This window comes from Bos indicus x Bos taurus, chromosome 28, assembly GCF_003369695.1.
Source record: "Bos indicus x Bos taurus breed Angus x Brahman F1 hybrid chromosome 28, Bos_hybrid_MaternalHap_v2.0, whole genome shotgun sequence".
Lineage (NCBI taxonomy): Eukaryota > Metazoa > Chordata > Mammalia > Artiodactyla > Bovidae > Bos > Bos indicus x Bos taurus.
The window spans coordinates 15,851,387-15,872,684 of record NC_040103.1 but is presented as its reverse complement, the minus strand read 5'-3'; the positions used below and the strand labels follow the sequence as shown (position 1 = coordinate 15,872,684).

General features: G+C 40.2%; 1 protein-coding gene across 5 annotated transcripts in view; it reads left to right on the top strand.

The window, feature by feature from the left end:
• ANK3 (ankyrin 3) overlaps positions 1-21,298 on the top strand; it is a 375,167-nt gene that overhangs the window by 207,551 nt on the left and 146,318 nt on the right. For all 5 annotated transcript variants that reach the window (XM_027530607.1, XM_027530609.1, XM_027530610.1 and 2 more), the window contains exons 16-21: positions 234-332; positions 7,367-7,564; positions 13,353-13,451; positions 19,960-20,058; positions 20,154-20,252; positions 20,776-20,871. In XM_027530607.1, the coding sequence (XP_027386408.1) occupies positions 234-332; positions 7,367-7,564; positions 13,353-13,451; positions 19,960-20,058; positions 20,154-20,252; positions 20,776-20,871 (690 nt within the window). The remainder of the gene's footprint in view (positions 1-233; positions 333-7,366; positions 7,565-13,352; positions 13,452-19,959; positions 20,059-20,153; positions 20,253-20,775; positions 20,872-21,298) is intronic.

The window sequence follows — 21,298 nt, the reverse complement described above, 5'->3', positions numbered from 1 at the left end:
TCCCATGATAACCACACTTGCTAATATTCACTGACAGCCACCTAAATGGTTAACTAATCCACATTTAAGCCTCATAGGATGAAGATCACTTCAGAAATAGGAGGTCCAAGTATTGTTGAAACTGGAATGTAAATTACACCTTGTGCTGTATCCAATCTAATCCCGTCTCCTAAGTCTAGGCCTCTGACATTAAGTCATTTGACGCTTGTTGTTGTTTCTGCACGTGTTTTCAGAGCGGGCTAACGCCACTGCATGTAGCTGCACATTATGATAATCAGAAAGTGGCTCTTCTGCTTCTGGACCAAGGAGCCTCACCCCACGCGGCTGCAAAGGTACCTGTCATTCAACAGCATGAGGAGACTGATGAAGTGTCCTCCAGTCTCTCTATGTATATTTACTTCGGCTTCATGTGGAGCACCCCCCTGGTTGAGGCACCACGTAACGATCACGGAAATATAAGCGGCCTTAGGAAATCTGTGCCTTCAGCTATTTACTCAACTCATGTGGTAGATGCTCAATAAATATTTACTTGTCCACTGTTATTTCTTGAAAATCTAGGACATTCTAGAGCCTGGGGAAAATTCAGGAAAAAAAAGTTGAAGTCCTCTTTAGCCAGATTAAAAACATAAATGCAGCTTGAGGGAGTAAGACAGTTCTCATTTGTCAAAATTATAAAATATGTGTTAAATTTTCTGGCCGTAAAACATTGCCTTTGAGTGGTTTATGTGTGTTTAATAAGTTGGGAGGTTTTGCTTATGTGGTGTTATTACTGCTAAGGAGAATCTTTATTCTTTTTTCAATTGATTTTATTGAAATATAGTTGATTTACAATGTTGTGTTAATTTCTGCTGTGCAGCAAAGTGATTCAGTTATATAGATGTATACATTCTTTCTCATATTCTTTTCCATTATAGTTCATCACAGGATATTGAATATAGAACCCTATGCTATGCAGTTAGAGAATCTTTATTCTTAGCATTAGGTCATTTTTTACCAGTAGACAACAGAGATTTCTCATAAAAGAGACACTTAGAGTGAATGGCTTTCTTCTGACTCTGGTATTCTAATTTGAGAGGCAAATCATAAAGAGTTTGTTTAAAGATAGGTTAATATAGTTTGAGGACAGGAGGAGAAGGGGATGACAGAGGATGAGATGGTTGGATGGCATCACCGACTCAATGGACAAGAGTTTGAGTGAACTCCGGGAGTTGTTGATGGACAGGAAGGCCTGGCGTGCTGCGGTTCACGGGGTCGCAAAGAGTCGGACACGACTGAGCGACTGAACTGAACTGAATATAGTTGTTGTTGTTCCGTTGCTCAGTCATGTCCTACTCTTTGCGACCCCATGGGCTGCAGCACGCCAGGCTTCCCTGTCCTTCACCATCTCCCAGAGCTTGCTCAAACTCAGGTCCATTGAGTTGGAGATGCCGTCCAAATGTCTTGTCCTCTGTCGTCCCCTTCTCCTCCTGCCTTCAATCTTTCCCAGCATCAGGGTCTTTTCTAATGAGTCAGTTCTTCGCATTGGATAGCCAAAATACTACAGCTTTGGCTTCAGCATCAGTCCTTCCAATGAATATTCAGGACTCATCTCCTTTAGGATTGACTGGTTTGACCTCCTTGCAGTCCAAGGGACTCTCAAAAGTCTTCTCCAACACCACACAGTTCAAAAGCATCAATTCTTTGGTGCTCAGGCTTCTTTATGGTCCAACTCTCACATCCGTACATGACCATTGGAAAAAACGTAACTTTGACTATATGGCTCTTTGTTGGCAAAGAGGTGTCTCTGCTTTTTAGTATGCTGTCTGTGTTTGTCATAGCTTTTCTTCCAAGGAGCAAAGATCTTTTCATTTCACTGTTGCTGAGCCAGATGGCTATGATCAGAGAACACTAGAATGATATGGACCACAATTTTAAAGCTGTGCCATTCTTTTCCTAAATACTGTTGGTTGAAGGAATGTTTAGCATCCTTCAGGCTTTTTATATTTGTTATACTCTTCTATTTGGGGGCAGCTATAGTGTTCTCCTTTAAACTGAGTGTCTAGATCACATCTCTTGTGCACACAAATCAAAGAACTTGAGCTGTTATAGATTACTTTGGATACTTTCAGAGAGAAAGTATTCACGTGTTTTCTCCATTTCTCCAAATGCAATCTTTGGCATGTATTTCTCTTCAGAACTTCTTTTCCTGTACTTCTCAGTCACCTCTTGCCCCATCCTCTTCAGAATTGTACCCAGTGAACTCTACAATTCAAAATCAAGCCCCCAAACTTCTTTTCATTTGAGTGGCTTTTTCCCATAATTTCTAACTCTGATGTTCTATCATAAAGCCATGAAAAGCAGCATTATTCACAGTAGCCAAAAGGTAGAAGCATCCAAGTCTCCATGGTAGGATAAAATGTATATACATGCAATGGAATGTTATTCAGTGTTAAGAAGGAAGGGACTTCTGACACATGCTGCAACATGAATGAACCTCAGAGATACTGTTGTTGTTTAGCCACTAAGTCATGCCTGACTCTTTGCAACCCCATGGACTGTAGACCACCAGGCTCCTCTGCCCATGGTATTTCCTAGGTAAGAATACCGGAGTGGGTTGCCATTTCCTCCTCTAGGGTATCTTCCTGACCCAGGGATCGAACCCACATCTCCTGCATTGGCAGGCAGATTCTTTACTGGTGGGCCCACAGGGAAGCCTCAGAGATATGCTGAGTGAAATAAGCCAGACACAGCAAAAGACAAACACTATGATTTCATGTAAAAATGGAAAGTAGAATGCTGGTTGCCAGGGGCTGAGTAGAGGGAGGACTGGGAAGTTAGTGTTTAGTGGGTGGACTTTCAGTTTAGAGACGGATAGTGAATGGAGAACAATATGAATGTACTTAATGCCATTGACTACATGCTTGAAAATCGTTACAATGGTAAGTTTTATGTAATGTATATTTTACCACAATTTTTAAAACAAGAAAAATTTACAATGAAATTTGATAGCTATCTATTTCACTTGTTTATTTCCATAAGTTTTTGAACCTGGACCATTTTTCTTTTAAATACTCTCAGGTTTGTGGTAGGCAACCAGTAAATAATTAATAAGTGAGCTATTCATTCCCCACATGAGAGCAATAATCTTGTCACAACTAGTGCTAAGCAGTTTAGAATTGAAAGAAGGCATAAGTAATAACTAAAGCAAAATGAGTCCCATCCATCTTTCCATCCACAAGTAACTCTTAAACAGGTCAATAGTTGATATATTTCATTTCCAGTTGATTTCCAGCTTTGTGTTTGTCCAACAAGACTTCTTGTTTCCCTATCTGCACAATATCTTTAACAAAGAGTAGAAAAGCAGTTCTTTAATTCCTTCTAACAGCCCTTTCGGAGAAGGCAATGCCACCCAACTCCAGTACTCTTGCCTGGAAAATCCCATGGGCAGAGGAGCCTGGTGGGCTGCAGTCCATGGGGTCGCTAAGAGTCAGACACGACTGAGCGATTTCACTTTTACTTTTCACTTTTATGCATTGGAGAAGGAAATGGCAACCCACTCCAGCGTTCTTGCCTGGAAAATCCCAGGGACAGGGGAGCCTGGTGGCTGCTGTCTATGGGGTCACACAGAGTCGGACACGACTGAAGCGACTTAGCAGAAGCAGCAACAGCAACAGCTCTTTAGCCTTAGGCGTATCTTTTATAGCCAGCTGAGCACAGGCTTTCCCAACAGGACATTCATTCTCTTTCCCATAGCTGTGACAGCCTCTGAAATGCCATCTCTTTTGCTTGTCCAACCATCCCTACTTTCTGAGACAGTGATCCTGTTCTGAAGGTTTTTCTAGACTTTGATCCTGAGTAAAAGCCAGTTCTATCAGTTAGGATTTGGTTCGCTTGCTAGAAAAAAAGACCTAGCTACAGTGGTTTAAACTCATGAGGTTCTATTTTTCTTTTGTCATATACAATCTGCTGCTGCTGCTGTTGCTTCAGTCGTGTCCGACTCCGTGCGACCCCATAGACGGCAGCCCACCAGGCTCCTCCATCCCTGGGATTCTCCAGGCAAATCTGGAGGGAGGCAATTATTGATGCTAGTTCAGAGTTTTCAGAGGGTTGAAGATTCTTCAATTTGATTCTTTTTTTTTGGTCTGTCTTCCAGATATTGTCACTCATGCTGCCAGGTCCCCTTTTCAAGCAAAAGGCAGTAAAGACAGATAACAGGGCATTCTCAGCAGCTCCACATTTCTCCTTACATTTCATTGGCTACTTCTTTCTGCAAGGGAAGCTGGGAAATGTAGTTTTCAGCTGGATACACAGCAAAGGTTATTTTATTAAGGAAGGAGGGAGAATGGATATAGGGGAGGTAAATAGCCTCCATTAGGGAGGCTGCAGCATTTCTAAATTTAAGCACTGCTGAGGAGGGAGGGACAAAAACTCAACAGAGCCAGTCATGCAGATGGATATGACCGTGGTGACTTCCATGAAACTTCCACAGTTTACATCCGCATTGCACAGTTGGTTTTCAGAGAATATAATGTGTTCTTTTTGCCCTTTCTTTTGTAGAATTACTGACATATTTTCTTAGTCATACATGTCCTAGAAATACAATGTGACTCTAGGTAATGGAGGACAAAGGGGGTGGCTGAAAAACTAGATTGGTTCCTCTAATCCATTTTATCCAGATCTATATCCTGAGGCAGGACATTGTGCTGGAAAGAGGATTGGCTTGAGTTCAGGTGTAACCTGGACACAGATTGTGGAAGGTCTGGTGAGCTGTAACTTACTATTGGTGAGATTTCTCTTTCATAAAATGTGCAGTATAACTACTGACATGGATCAGAAGAGGCTGTGAAAATTTGGGGGGAATATATAAAGTATAGTGCTAAACTCACTCTAGTACTCATGCCTGGAAAATCCTCATGGACAGAGGAGCGTGGACAGAGTCCATGGGGTCGCAAAGAGTCCGTCATGACTGAAGTGACTGAGCAGCAGCAGCAGCAGCAGCAGTGCTAAATATGTTACTTCACTTATAATTTATATTTACATTTGCTCTTGTTTTTATCTTGAAATGCAAAAGGATACATGGCATGCACTTTGTCCTCTGCATCAAGAAGGAAAAAGTAGTAAGATTATTCCTTAGTTCAACCTCCCACTGTTTTATATCTCTTCTGATAAATGCATTTGTCTCCTTTAGTATGACAAATAAGAATCCTTTGTTTCTAGAAATTAGAAAGAGCTTAAGGAATTTAGAAATTTTTATTATAGATCCCAAGATTAATTACTTGTTTATCATTTGAAATATTTCTTAAGTCTTTCTGAGATGAACTGTCCATTCTAAAATAATACCCTCAATTATTTTTCCCTTGCTTTATACTTTTGTTTGTATCTCTGATAAGGAGCTCAGGATAAACCCCTCAGTAATAATGAATAACTTGTCTAGAATTGGTGTATATTACAGAGACACCAGAGCCTCTGTTTTATTTAAGAGTGTATGATTTTCTTTTTTTTTTTTTTTTGGTAGAGTTAAAAGTAATCAAGAGGATTGTCACAATCGCCAGTAGAGGTGAAACTGAACTAGAAGGTTATGTCAGTAGCAAAAGCAAAAAGAGATAAGATGCATGGTTGGAAGCTGGACTCTGACTTTATCTGTGCTTACCACTCTAGTTAGCTAGTGTTAGAGTCTTGACTAATCAAGTTTCCTAGCACTGCTTTGTGAATCTTCCCTTTTCTTCAGGGATGGGGAGGGTAGTAAAACAGCTCACCCCTTCCTGTCACTCACTGTAGAGTTGGGCTCAGTCCAGAGCTCTGCGTTCGGCTCTGAAGACGATCTCTTTAGGGTGTGTCTGAGCAGAGGGCCAAATGCTTCTCAGGTCAGCTGGGGTTTCCAGATGGCAACAGATCAAAACTAAAAATAGGGATATAAGATCTTCTACCCTGACCCATCCATCCCACTTGGCAGAGGGTGGTTTCAGAAGAGTCTGGAAGTGGCATTTCCACTTCCCGGTTGATATCAGTTGATAACCAACGGCCTAAATCTTCTGCAGTTGATTATTGAAAGAATGTTTGTCAAGTGAAAAATGCTATCACACTAGAAGAAACCAATGACATAAATATGAGGGTTAATTGTAGTAGACTAGCCGACCCGTGATCCAGCAGCTCCCACTGCCCTCTGAGTTGTTTCTGAACCGTCCGTGTGGCTTGGAAAGATTGTGACGGATCTGTGGGCCAGATTTGGATCATATTCTCAAATAGAAATTCTCTTTGTATTGTATAAGTTCCAATTATTCTTTTTTTCTTTTTCTGTTTTCTTTCTCTAAATCCTCTTTTCTATATCAAAAAAAAAAATTCTAATTTTTCATTGGCATGTTTTATATAATCAGATTCGGGCCTGTGTCAAAATGTAATCTGTTTCACTTCAACGACTGAGAGGCAGGAGCATTCCATAAGGCTGAGGACCGTTCTTTATTAGGACAGAGGACTCTGAGGGCTGTTGAGGTAGCTTATGAACAATTTGGTAAAGGAATTTTGGTTCCTTCCACCTCTGAGCATCAGGGATCAACCAAGCGAAGGAGGCTGCACTGGAGATACAAAGACAAGTTTGGAACAACACTTGCTCTCAACAAATTTGCATTTTAGTAGAAGGAGACAGATGCATGAGGAAGAGTGTCACTAAATATATCCAGGATTTAGACTGGAGTCAGTCAAGTGGGGGGCAGGTATAAGAGGTGAAGGGGAGGTAAAACACTTCATGGGGGTGTGACCCTTGAGCTGAACCTTCAACTGAAAGATGTTGGCCCCTGGGGCATGTTGTGTTGGAGAAAAGAATCCTTTATAGGGTAAAGCAAGACAGAACCAAGAGCCATATGTTGTTTTGGGGACCTAAACATCTGAAGCATGATGGAAACTGGAGTTTCATAAAGGAGGCCATCAGAGGGGCAAATGAGAGTAGACTACAGTATCTTGTCTACTCTAAAAATAGAAAATTTCAACATGTAAGCAACAGACTACTGAAGGGATTTTAAAGGTAGGATGATGGCCCCTGCTACAGGGGCACCATTTGTTTTCAGTTGGGTTTTTCTGTCATTGATACATAAGGCAAATAATTATTGAGCACCTACATGCTGCCCATGCGAGGGATTGCCATCTCCCATTTATAAAACCACTGGTTCTCTGACTCTTGAACTAAACTGTCTGTAGAATGTTTTCCCTATTTAGATATGCGGGCGACACGAGGGAACTACATTAATAACACTTCTTGATTTCTGTGTTGGCTTACTCGATCATGATTTTTTAAACAATCAAAGAAAATCATTAGAAAGGGAAAATTTGAAAATGCAGTGCACACATTTTTATCTCGTGATTGGACATGTGACCAAGTGATTTGTGTTGACAGAATGGTTATACGCCACTGCACATCGCTGCCAAAAAGAACCAGATGGACATAGCGACGACTCTGCTGGAATATGGTGCTGATGCAAATGCAGTTACCCGGCAAGGAATTGCTTCTGTCCATCTTGCAGCTCAGGAAGGACATGTGGACATGGTGTCACTGCTCCTCAGCAGAAATGCTAATGTGAACTTGAGCAATAAGGTAACCTTTTTTTTTTTCTCTGCAAAGCATACCATGCAATGAAACCTCACCTCCAGAAAGATCACTAAGAAATCATGAAAAATTCAAGTCAAGTAGAATGTGGAAAGTGTAGTATGCACAAAGATATTTACCAAAATGTTATTTATCATAGAAAAACTTGAAAAAAATGTCTTTAAACAATAAGAGAATGCTGTCAGTAATTGCAAAGTCATATAGGTGAGCATATATGCTATAGCCATAAAAAATGAGGTCCATAAAATTTTTCTAATAATGTGAAGTTTTGTTATAATGTTAAATCAAAGGGCAACATTCTGACCTCACCAGAATACAGTAAATAAGAAGCGATAAGCTGTAAATTACAAGTTGTAAGGTGAAACATTTGAGGGGTACCTACTCCTTGCTTGTCCTAGTTTTAAGTCTTAGGTTACAAAAAGAAATTAGGAGCAGGTCTGCCTTCAGAAAGTTCATTTTAGTAACAGAAATTTAGAGTAGCTCTTTTATTCAGTAGATCGAAAAGTTAGTCTTTGTAGGTAAATTGGCAGTTCCAGGCAACCCTTTAAGTCTCTGTTCCTCAAAGTCTTTAGATTCCCCACCCTTGCATTTGACTCTCCTTGGTTAGTAAAAAGGTTTGTGAAAAGTCCAGCCCACAGTTAGCAGGAATGAGGTTACAGCCTCTCACTGTGTTATCAGAGAATTTGGTTATGTTGACCTGCTTATTAATACCTGAGTCTGAGATTTACCCAGAATTCCAGACTCATGTTCCTAAGTCTTCAGATAGAACAGAAATCTGCAAGAGTTTCCTCAAATACCCGATAATCCAAACTCCCTGACATTTAGCTTCTCCTCTACAGGATGGTGACGTCACAGCTGTGACATTTCTCAGCCATAGCTCAGATATTGGAGGAGAGTTTCAACATAACAGTAGTTTTATGGCAATGAGTTATAAGGAGTTTTAATATTTTACTATATGTGGCCTATACTTTGTAATCGTGGAGGCTTTAAATCTCCTGGGTATGAATCCTAAATCTGACTTCTGCTTGATGTATAACTTGATTGGACAAGTCATGTGACGTCTCCGAGCCTTAGTTCTGTCCTCTAATAAACGTGTCCACAATATTTACTTCCTAGAAATGTCATGAAGGTGAACTGAGATAACATTTAGTACCTTCTTCTAAGTAGAAAAAGAATAATTGTCTTAATTTTAGACTTTTTACAGTTTGGGGGAAAGGTTACACACTAATCTTAATCACCAAGGCGATTTAACAAATTCTATAAATGAAAAGACATACATAAGTAAATGGAAACCTTTTCTCACTTTTCGTATCTTAAAAATACTTCGTGATCATTGCAGAACAAACACAATTTTCTTTTTTTTTTTTTCTCTCCTGGTTTACTGATTTTCTTTTCTTATATCTTTCTTTTCAAACCTTTCTTTTGGGATGTGTGTCCTAGCATTAATGGGAATCACAAAGCAATTTCAAATAGTCATTATAATCAGTGTTGGTTTGAGCTGTTGAATTTCTAAGGTTCATCTACTAACGTACAAACCAGATTTATAATAGTCTGTTGTAAAGTTCTACTTGTCTTAGTGAGATGGAGGACCTGGTGTTCTCAGATTGAAGTGCCTTCTGGCTTCCATTAGTATATGTTTTCTTAGAAGCCCAGAATATTATCTTGTTAAGTCTCCCAGAGACAATATAGGCCTGAGCAATTAGTTAACAAGTGAACACTTTCCATAGGTTTGACACCAATGTATAGTGTAACTAACTTTTTTTCCTTTTTAAATTCCGTTAGCCAACTAGTTGTTATATATATATATATAGCATTGAATTCATCTTAAAACCATTTTTATTTTTAAAAATTTAGACTGAGAATCCTTTAGAAAGAATTCCTCAGTGTCTGCTTCGGTAGACTGAACATTAGCAAGGGAATTCTCAGGACCAAAAGGCAGAGCAAACCAAGGAAAGCTGGAAGTGTCCAACCGCCTTCCTGAATAAACCCTGCCTAAGCAATATACCGCCAAGGAAAGTTTCTGGGTTTCCTTCAGCGCATGGTACTTACAGAACTTTTAAGAACCTCACAATTCCTAGAAATGGTCTAATACAAAAGTATTTATAAGTCTTTGCTTCCTTTCTCTTCATTTTCTGTATCAAGTGTAAGTTATGGTGTAAAAGTAGAGAATCAGTAGAATTCTATTACTCAAGAAGAATTCTGACAGGCTTTCCGTCTGTTTTTCTTGAGTTTCCAAGTGTTAGACATCAGTTATTGCCCCTCCACCCCGACCTCCTCATCCTACCTCCCCGTTTCACACTAGCCTTTATTTCCTTGCTAAACAATGAATAATAAGGGACTTCTCTGGCAATCCATTCGTTGAGACTTTGCTTTTCACTGCAGGGGGTCCAGGTTTGATGCCTGGTCAGGGACCTAAGATCCCACGTGCCTCATGAGGGAAAAACTAAAACATAAAACAGAAGCAATAGTGTAACAAATTCAATAAAGACTTTAAAAATGGTGCATGTCAAAAAAAATCTTTAAAAATATGAATATTAAAAGATTTAGCTTCTGTGAAAAGTTACATTGAACTAAACCCTCAATTGTTTTCAACTTATTTCTTTTCTTACTATTCACCAGCAGTTCTCAGATGTTAAGAAAAAAGAACCATGAATCTAAGTTCCTGCTGAAGTGCTACTGTTTAATTGGATTCCATTTTGCTTTTGACATTTTCCCACATGAATTTTGAAGACCACAAGTAGCTGCACTTCTTTACGCAGCTAATAGACTATGAAATGAAGCTATTGCTATCCCAAGTTTATTTTATTTAAAATAAAATGTATTATTTTTAACAAATGCCATTTAAAACATGAGCTGTGGTCAAAACTGTATGAAAGATTAACAGACAACTTCTGAACTCAAATAGGGCTGTTTTAACCATCACATTAAAAAAAAATCGTGAATACAAAAATGATCTTTCTTTATTTAATTTATCCTATTTTATCAAAAGCTGTTTGCTTTTTCCTCTGACTTAATTAGAGGATGGATTAAATGCTATTATATAGATACTTTAATCCTTGGTTATACATTAAAGGTACAGCAGTTGCCTCAACAAGCCTACAGTGGTTTGAGAAAGACAGACCAGAAAAGAGTTTTAATGTGGGATTATGATGATCTCAATAGAAGTGAGCACACAGAGGGTTTGCACATAAATAGTAACAATGAGGCTCTTTTCGAGATGAGGGGAGAGGGAGACGAGCCCGGGAAAGCTAGAGGTGACTCTGTGCCAAAGGTGGAGTAGGTCATCCCCGGGGCAGCATGAACGTACATGGGGAAACAGCAGAGAGTAGAGCACAGGCCAGAATACCTTCCCCAACCATGCTGAAAACCGCTCCGCAAAGTGCTCCAGAAGCTTGAGAAAGTCTCACGCTTAGAAGGGGGGACTGTGACACTTTGACAAAATGTTATAGCTGAAAATATCTGTTGCCTCTAAAGTGGAACATGGAACATTGTTCTATGATTATGTCAGTGTTTGGGTGGTGCCAGTTTTGGCCCCAGGCTTATTTTTCTTGGATTTCAAGTGAAGGCACCACTCCTCCTTTTTCTATTTCCTCTTTATTCAGTTTGGGGGAGCTTCTTCCGAAAGTCTGTAAACAGACTCAGAAAGTCTGGAGTGAGTAACTCTTCTGAGTCCTGTTGTGTGTTTCATAGAATAGCAGCCCTTAAATAAATCGTGTCGTGTGCCCTTCCTGATGCTGCATTTGGCTCTCTCCTTTCCCCTGACAAATGGGACAGGCTGATGGTCTTGCTGCACAGATGCTGGCGGAGGAGAAAGAAGGCCTCCAGGACTTAAAACATTAACCTCTAGGACTTCCCTGGCATTCCAGTTGTTAAGACTCTGAGCTTCCACTGCAGCGGGCACGGGTTTGATCCCTAGTTGGGAAACCAAGATCCCACATGCTACAAGGCACAATCAAATAATTTTTTTTTAATTTATATTTAAAACATGTGCCAGCAGATCTTGTCTGGTGAGGTATTTTAGGAAAAAAAAAAAAAAAGTAACTTCTGTGTTCATTATGGATGAAAGAAAAGAATCTGGAAGCACTTAAACCAGCTTCAGATCAGATCAGTCGCTCAGTCGTGTCCGACTCTTTGCGACCCCGTGAATCGCAGCACGCTAGGCCTCCCTGTCCATCACAAACTCCCAGAGTTCACTCAGACTCACATCCATCGAGTCAGTGATGCCATCCAGCCATCTCATCCTCTGTCGTCCCCTTCTCCTCCTGCCCCCAATCCCTCCCAGCATCAGAGTCTTTTCCAATGAGTCAACTCTTCACATGAGGTGGCCAAAGGACTGGAGTTTCAGCTTCAGCATCATTCCTTCCAAAGAAATCCAGAACTGATCTCCTTCAGAATGGACTGGTTGGATCTCCTTGCAGTCCAAGGGACTCTCAAGAGTCTTCTCCAACACCACAGTTCAAAAGCATCAATTCTTCGGTGCTCAGCCTTCTTCACAGTCCAACTTCTCACATCCATACATGACCACCGGAAAAACCATAGCCTTGACTAGACGGACCTTTGTTGGCAAAGTAATGTCTCTGCTTTTCAATATGCTATCTAGGTTGGTCATAACTTTTCTTCCAAGGAGTAAGTGTCTTTTAATTTCATGGCTGCAGTCACCATCTGCAGTGATTTTGGAGCCCAGAAAAATAAAGTCTGACACTGTTTCCACTGTTTCCCCATCTATTTCCCATGACGTGATGAGACCAGATGCCATGATCTTCGTTTTCTGAATGTTGAGCTTTAAGCCAACTTTTTCACTCTCCACTTTCACCTTCATCAAGAGGCTTTTGAGTTCCTCTTCACTTTCTGCCATAAGGGTGGTGTCATCTGCATATCTGAGGTTATTGATATTTCTCCCGGCAATCTTGATTCCAGTTTGTGTTTCTTCCATTCCAGCATTTCTCATGATGTACTCTGCATAAGCCAGCTTACTTTCTCTTAAATATTATTTATGAAAAAATGCAGCTACAGAAGATTTCTATTCAGAGTACAGTCTTAGTGATTTTTTTCTTGGCCATTGGAATAACCACGTAGCCTGTCCATTCTGTGGTAGAATCCATTTCAAATACCCAGTCTCATAAAATGATCTTGAAATTCTCATGAGATAGACTTCACATTACATATTAAATTCTCATGAAATAGACTTCATATTACATTTCACAGACCATCTTTCCTACCCAGAAGCAACATATAGAAAATGTTTTCCAGCCTTGTATTTTAACATTTAATGGAGAAAATGTTATCATCATGTGTCAGTAACAGTTTATAAACAATTTTTATTTTAATTTTTGCTAAAGCTAGTATCACTAGTAATGCATTAAAACTCTTGCATAATTTGAGTTTTAAAAGTCTCTATTTTTTAAAAAAGCTAACACTGAAGTACATAAGAGGAAAATGATATAATGTCTAGAATTTGCTTTAAAATACTTCCACAAAGAAAAGAACATACAGGAAGTAGGGTTGGATGAAGCAAGCAGAGGAAAAACTTGATAATTGCTGCATCTGTGATCAGTACACAAGGTTCAGCCTAATCCCTCCACTTTTAAGGATGTTTGAAATTTTTCAGTAAGCCTGCAATAACAATGTTGTCACATGCTAATATATAAACTTACTTTATAAAATTTTTTAACATAAAAATTCTAGGTTCACTCTTCTTGAAGTCACAAATTATTTCTCTAATATGCTTCTATGTCATCCATCCCTCATGTAAGATGACCACTTTGGTATTTTGCAGAGTGGCCTGGCCCCACTCCATTTGGCTGCGCAAGAAGACAGAGTGAATGTGGCCGAAGTCCTTGTAAACCAGGGGGCACATGTGGACGCCCAGACAAAGGTACACAAAAAGACTGTTCCCATCCGGAGCGTATCTGTACGAGGGACACCAGAGTCGCTGGTTGTGGTGTCCCATGCTCTTCTACCTTTCATGGCCTGAATATGTGGCTATTATGTTGATGCCTCCTGTGTTAACACAGTTTATTGACCTTTGTTACAGCATATTGACCCTTCAAGGTCAGAGTGTGAAAGCTTATACCTTTCTTAGTTGTTTTTTGTTTTTTTTTTTAACTTTACAATATTGCATTGGTTTTGCCATATATCTAAATGAATCCGCCACAGGTATACATGTGTTCCCCATCCTGAACCCTCCTCTCTCCCCATACCATCCCTCTGGGTCATCCCAGTGCACCAGCCCCAAGCATCCAGTATCGTGCATCGAACCTGGACTGGCGACTCGTTTCATATATGATATTATACATATTTAAATGCCATTCTCCCAAATCAACCCACCCTCTCCCTCTCCCACAGAGTCCAAAAGACTGTTCTATACATCAGTGTCTCTTTTGCTGTCTCGCATACAGGGTTATTGTTACCATCTTTCTAAATTCCATATATATGCGTTAGTATACTGTATTGGTGTTTTTCTTTCTGGTTTTTATGACTGAGCTTAAAAATGCATTTAGAAAAATTTGTCAGTCAGTAATTGATGACCTCTTACTTTGTTCAGGCATAGTCTATGGATGAGGTTACATTAAGTTTTACTCAATTACTACTCACTTGCTAAATTCTTTATGGTGTGTCTGATTGCTAGCAACTCCCCTGTCTCTCTCAGCCAAAATAGTTATCTTTTCAAAAACAAATTTCTCATTCATCTCAGAAAATGCCACAATTCAGACTCATAGAAGATGAGTGGATATTTTGTGTAATCATCAAAGATAGGACTTGATATTAATCCTTCTCTGATCATTTTTTTCAGTGCTTAAGTTTGTTACTCTGCATATCAAACCTGTTTTACCTACTTCTTTCTGAGTGTCACATGTTTGACACAAACATAAATACGTGTTAAATATTGTATTGTGCATATGAACATTTTGGGGTATAATATAGATTGATTCTGAGGTGTGTGAACAGATATTGAAGACATTGATAACATAGAAGGATCACTGGGAATTAGCCAGGTAAACAAGTATTGCAGATGTCAGGATCAGTCTGGATTTATGGGACAAGCACAGGGAGCAGCCCTGAGTAGACTGTGCCCTTTGCACTGTGTTCTTGCTATGGCTGTTACTTCTCCACCCACACCTTTTCTTTCTCCAACAATGGAATTTTATTCCACTCATATACATGCAACATTTGTTAAGATATTATTTCTATCAGAAGTAGAATATTATCTTTGGGATCAACAGGTGCAGTTTTCCTACTCTTATATTTAAATAAATCTCATGTATGAATTAAATTCATACTTACAGCCTTGACTTTAGGGTTTTGATTTAGACTGTGCCTTCTAAAAGATAAAACATTATTACAATACTGCTTCCAGTAATTTTGTTCATACTTACAAAGTATTGCATTTAACAGCAAAGTTGAAAAATCGACAGCTGCATCAGCACAAGAAAATATAGGAACTATACAAGAAAAAATTGCCATCTTCACTTAACAAACATAGTTAAGATTAAGAAAATGGACAGAAATATATGGCTACATACAAATGCAAAGCCTAGTGACTAAGAGACTGTATGTACTAAAATATAAAGTGCAAATTGAACCTGATTATCCAAGAATTGAAATCTTAAGGCAAACCCAGAGCATGTGTATTTAGAACATCTTTGCAAGTTATATTTAGTTCTATTAGAAAGAAGCTGCCCAAAAGAGATATGACCAGGCAAGGTCCTTTATAATTTTTAAATTCTGTGTTAAAATAGTAAAGCAAATGTATTGATCTCTTCTCAAGGTAGTCCTAGATGTGACCTAGGCAGCTCCCCACACTCCAATTTCTGAATGCCTCATGCCCTCGATGGCTTCTTGGTCTCTTTGGTAACCTAACTGCCCAGCTCTCTCTCCACTCTGTTTGCCTTCCAAACTTGTCATTCTAAAAAAACCTCCTTATCTTTAGCCCTGAATGCCTTCCTAGATAACTGATTATTTAACAAAGAAACCAATGAAGGCAACAGCAGTGACTGGATGGTTTCTTGTTACTTTTCATGAAAATATAAGCATTTAAATCTGAAAAAGTCAGACTGAATTTAGCTTATATTCTTTATTTTGCTTGTATACTTTCATCAGAAAAGATATCTTTACTTTAGAAATGTACAACTTCACAGTAAGCAGATTCACCCTGTGTTGTTTTATTTACATACACACATGGCTTCCCAGGTGGCTCAGTGATAAAATATCCTCCTGCCAGTGCAGGAGACTCAGGAGAAAAGTGCTGTGAAGATCCCCTGGAGGAGGAAAGGGCAACCCGGTCCATGGATAATCCCAGGGACAGAGGAGTCTGCCGGGCTACAGTCCATGGGGTCAGAGAGTTGGACACAACTAAGCTGCTGAGTATGCACATATACACACAGACTTAAGCCGTTTTCTTTGATTCCCTATCCCTTTATAAGTTAAAACTTCTAGAAGGCAGTAATAGAGTTCTGTTTCTCAATACTTTTTTGTCCCAACACATCCAACGTAGACACGAACACTCAGTCAGCGGTTAAAGCAGTGATTCTCAAGGGCGGATTGGCAGGAGGAGAGATGGTGCCGTGAACCTTCTGCTGCTGATTTGCGTAAGCGATCCCACGGTTTAAGAGTCTCAGGTCTCTACCAGGGTTTCCCTCTAACCCAGCCCACTCAGGTCAGCCAGTAGTCATTTTTGTACTCAGTGTAATATTTCTGAAGCATGTACCTTTTCCTGCCCTTTACACGTGGTGCACTTCGGAACGCATCTCTTGGGACTTCCCTGGTGGTCCAGTGAAGACCCCGCACTTCCGACTCAGGAGGCACAGGTTCGATCCCTGCTCAGGGAACTAAGATCCTGCATGCCTCAGAGTACAGCGAAAACAAACAAACGAAAACCCGGAAAGCATCTCTCAGCCTCTTGAAAAAAATGCCTTGTTTTTTTTTCTTCTCAGCAAAGATCACAGCACCAAAGAGAAGGGAGGCTGTGGTTGTCCCATAGTTGAGAAGGGCAGGAGTACAGAGAGATGTGTTGTTTGGACTTGTTTCTTAACCTTGTAAATAAGGATCTGATTACATCCCATGAACTTCCAAACTCTTCCTGGTAAAGATGACGTCCCCAACCAGCATACAGTTAGTTAAAATGTGTAGTACTGATTGATGCACTGGCTTCAGTTTTAAAATAATAATAATTAAATTATCAAGAGCTTTTCTCTGTTGTGGGGGAAAGACCGGAACACCCTGGTAACCCCCCGGGCAGCCTTCCCACTGGCCCTCTGACCCACCAAGCCTCCCCTTCACTTTGTATTTGAAGTTCATCAGATCATTTCAGACGAAGTTGTGCTGCTGGCCACAGGGTTTGCATGTTCAGGGTTGTTGAACTAAAATGAAGCCGCTTCTTCTGCTTTTTAAAAGGACAATCTCTGGAAGCATTTTATTTAGACCACCCCAAAACATACGGAAGCAATTGTAGTTCTAAGTGGGTGTGTTCACTGAGGAAGTGCAAGGAAGACCAAAGATGAACTCCGAGAGAACACAGTGTTGAGGGGGTGAGAAAACACTGTGGATTTCCTGCCCCCTCTTTCTCAAATGCACAGGAAGGCCCCTAACCACTGCTTAGTAAGATCTCATGCTCAGGCACCACGGATGAGAAAACCAGCCTGAATATTCCGTCTGCGCCTGTTTGCCCTTCCTACACAAATATAACCTTTCAATATTGCCTCAAGGAGATGACTCCCTTCCGCTTGTAATGATGGGATATATAGGCAACAGAGAAAAAAGGAAGCACAGACTGCTCAGTTATCTGAACTGAGACTGTTTCTTAGTTATTCAAAAAAAAGGAAGAGTTGCCCTTTGCAAAACATATTGCCACTAGTTGAAAGGAATTGCCCAAATCACATTTTTCTGGGCATATTTGTGCAAGGTGCCACTTAATGTGGGAATTTTGTGACCCTCAGTGAATGGAGGAGCCTCAGTTTGGTTTCTCTGGATGCAAACTGAATCTTCCTGGCCATGCACTCATATTTTTAACAAAATAGTGTTTGTGGAACAGAAGCAGATCAGTATATTATAGCAGAGTGAACACGGGAGAGAATCTATCCATTAAGATACTTAGAATGATCCAATATCTTTTAAAAATGTGATCAATACAATAGCAAAATAGTCATTGGAAACTGTTGCATCATAGCTTAGGCATGTTGACTGAAAACTTGAAGTATTCCTTTAAGCATTTAAAAGTTTGAAATATTTTCTGTAATTTTTGGCTTGGAAACAGTCATCTGTTACTCACGCTGGGAGTGTTACTTCAATCACTCAAGCGAATTGTACTGAGAACTGATAGGAGAAGACCTCCCTCTCCAAGTGGCATTCTGACTCTTAATGCAGCATCCCGAGTTCCTCAGTACCCAGAAAGAACCCCGCAGAGCAGGCAGGTGGATTCTGGTCTTCAAAGTGGGATCGTCACACATGAAGCGGCTTTAGGGGTTGTAAGTCAGACCCATCTATTTGTAGTTATGGTGAGCTTATCATCACAGTCTGATTAGCGTGGCTGCACTCACAGTTCAGTTCATGGAACAGAATCTAACCAGAGTCAGCTCTTTAGGGCAGCACCTACTTTGAGAGGTTTCTTTACCTTCCACAGTCAGCTGTGTTCTGGGCACCCCTTTTTCAATTCAAATTTATCCATTTGCTGGAGTGTCTTAGTCAATTTGAGTTGCTATAACAAGAGTACGATAGCTTGGACAAACTTTGATTTCTCAGAGTTCTGGAGGTTGAGAAGTACAAGATCAAGATGCTGGTAGCAGATAGCCATCTTCTTATTGTATCCTTAGATGGCAGAGAGCAAAGAGAAGAGACAAAATCTCTCCTGTCTCTTCTTATAAGGGCACTAATACCATTCATGAAGGCTCCACCCTCATGACCTAATTACCTCCCAAAGGCCCCATTTCTAAATACCATTCCTCTGGGATTAAGATTTTAGCATACAAATTTTGGGGGATACAGACTTTCAGTCTGTAGCACAAAGTCACCATAAAGATGCATTAATGCTATCACATATGAGATGCAGACCCTTAAAAATATGGACCCCTGACCCTTGCCTATTTAGAAATGTTATAAAAGGTCCATGCTCTCCTTTTCAGTGATCTGGTGCTGCCAGTTTCATAGTAAACAGGGATTGGTTAAAGACACTGAAATTGTGTGGTGAAGTCTGTTACAATATGATCACCAAGGAAAAATACCTGGAATGTCCTTTATTTAAAATATCTAGAATATATATATGTATGTGTGCATGTGTGTGTGTGTATAGATACATACACATGTATACACACCTGATACATTTTTAAAATAACTATTTATTCACTTACTTTGGGCTGTACTGAGTCTTTGTTGTTGTGTGGGCTTTTCTCTAGTTGTGACAAGCAGGGGCCACTCTCTAGCTGCGGTGCATGGGCTTCTCATTGCAGCGGCTTCTCCTATTGCAGAGCGCGTGCTCTAGGGCACACGGGCTTCCGTAGTTGTGGCGCATGGGCTCAGTAGCTGTAGCTCACTGGCTCTAGAGCACAGGCTCGGTAGTTGTGACACTCGGGCTTAGCTGCTCTGTGTCAGGTGGGATCTTCCTGGCTCAGGTATCGAACCCCTGTCTCCTGCATTGGCAGGTGGATTCTTTACCACTGAGCCACCATGGAGGCCCATGTTTTTTAATAGATAGAACTTATAGCCCCTCAGGGGTCAGTGGATATTAATTTGGAGCAATGGAAACAATCCATTGCTTTGTCTAATGAGTGGTTTTCAAGCTGTGGGGCTCTAGCTGTGTAGACAGGAGTCTTAACTAGAGCGTCTCTTCCTAGATCAAATTCATACATCTCAGATCTCCTGAACTCACTCACACTAGCTTCTCCTGCTTCTGTATTTCTGTCCTTCCTAGCTCTGTCATGCATTCTGATCATCATTTACTGCCTTCAGGATCATTTAGCCAGTTCATTATTTGTCTACTTTGTTTTTATGCTTCTAGAGAGTAGAGTATTGAATAAATGCTAGTCCAACTCTGTCCACTGAGCACTCTTCTGACCCTTTACAAGAAGCCACCAGAGACATCTGTCCAAGCTGTCTGTTGCTCCATCTTTTTGTACTATCTTGAAAAGTTGTTATGAGAATAAGATGAGCTAATGCTAGAGAGAGCACTTGGGGACATTTAATAACTATTTACATGTGAGGCGGTATTGTTATTTATACCTTAGACTAGCTCTGAGAATTGTCAAGGACACTTGTTTTTATACAGGGGGAAAAAAACGCTGCCTCCTTAAGAAAGGTTGAATAACATTTTTGCTTCTATTTAGGGTATCTGTTACTGAAAGTATACTGACGATGTTTCTTTAAAAAAAAATTATATATATATATAATTACAGATGGGATACACACCGCTACATGTAGGCTGCCACTATGGAAACATCAAGATTGTTAACTTCCTGCTCCAGCATTCTGCAAAAGTAAATGCCAAAACAAAGGTAAACTCCTTTCTCCTTTGTATCTACCAAGTTATTGATCTTGAATCTTGTATGGAAGGGAGTTAAGAGTCTTTTCTTCCATCTTCCTTCTACAGAATGGGTATACACCATTACACCAAGCAGCTCAACAGGGACACACCCATATAATCAATGTGTTGCTTCAAAACAATGCCTCCCCCAATGAACTCACTGTGGTAAGAGCAAAGGGTCAGCTGGGGGAAGGGGGGAGCTGGGCTGGGCTGCTTGTGTCGTCTTACATTTTTCATTGTGCATCAAGGCTGCTTTTTTACTTTCATTAGTAGGCATAAGCAGAGCATTCAGTAGAATGAAGGGAAAAGAACCATAACTGTATTGTGGTGAGCTGTCCATAGACAGAGATGTGATTAGTGTTTCCCACTTAAAAAACTACAAACCCACTGCTGCCTAGTAGGAAGTACGTATGTAAGAAGCACGTTTGTTTCCTTGATTACTGAGAACATTACAAAGCCTCTCAGATTCCGTGTATAGCAACGCAGACTCTACTGTATGAGTAGAAACAGGTTGGGTGGCTCTTGTACAAGGTATATCTTTAATGAAACAGCATTTTGTGTGTGACAGTGGGCAAGGACTAGTGAGACACTCGCCCTATGTTTGTACAGATGAAACATGTGCAAACACACAGGCACTGATACCCGTGGGATGACTTGTAATTCCTAGTCCACGTTTCCCTCTTGCCAGAACGGGAACACTGCCCTGGCCATTGCCCGGAGGCTTGGCTACATCTCAGTGGTGGACACCCTGAAGGTGGTGACCGAAGAGACCGTGACCACAACTGTGAGTAATGGATGCCAGACCCTATTACCCCCTTGCCCTACAAGCCAGTTCTTGGACTGTAGATCTTCCCAGGCTGTGAGGAGAAGAACCTTGTTCCTCCACTCAGAGACTAAGTATCATGTTTTCAGATGCTGTTACCTCATTGATGGCAGTCAGCAAAGCAAAACTCTCATTTCTGATATTTAGAAAAATTAAAAACACTAAAAAGACCTTTCAAAAAAGTGACAGCTTTCAAAAAGCTGTAGAGTTTTTAGTTCCATAGAAAGCTCACTGTGTTTCTTTGTTAAATTTGATATAAAAATTATTTAATGAGATGAAGGGAGAAATGTTTTAACAGCCTTTCTTTGGCAGTGTAAGAACTATGAAAACTCTAAGTTGGTTCTTTAAAATATTTTAACTCACAAATGACAATGTATCCATTGTCATC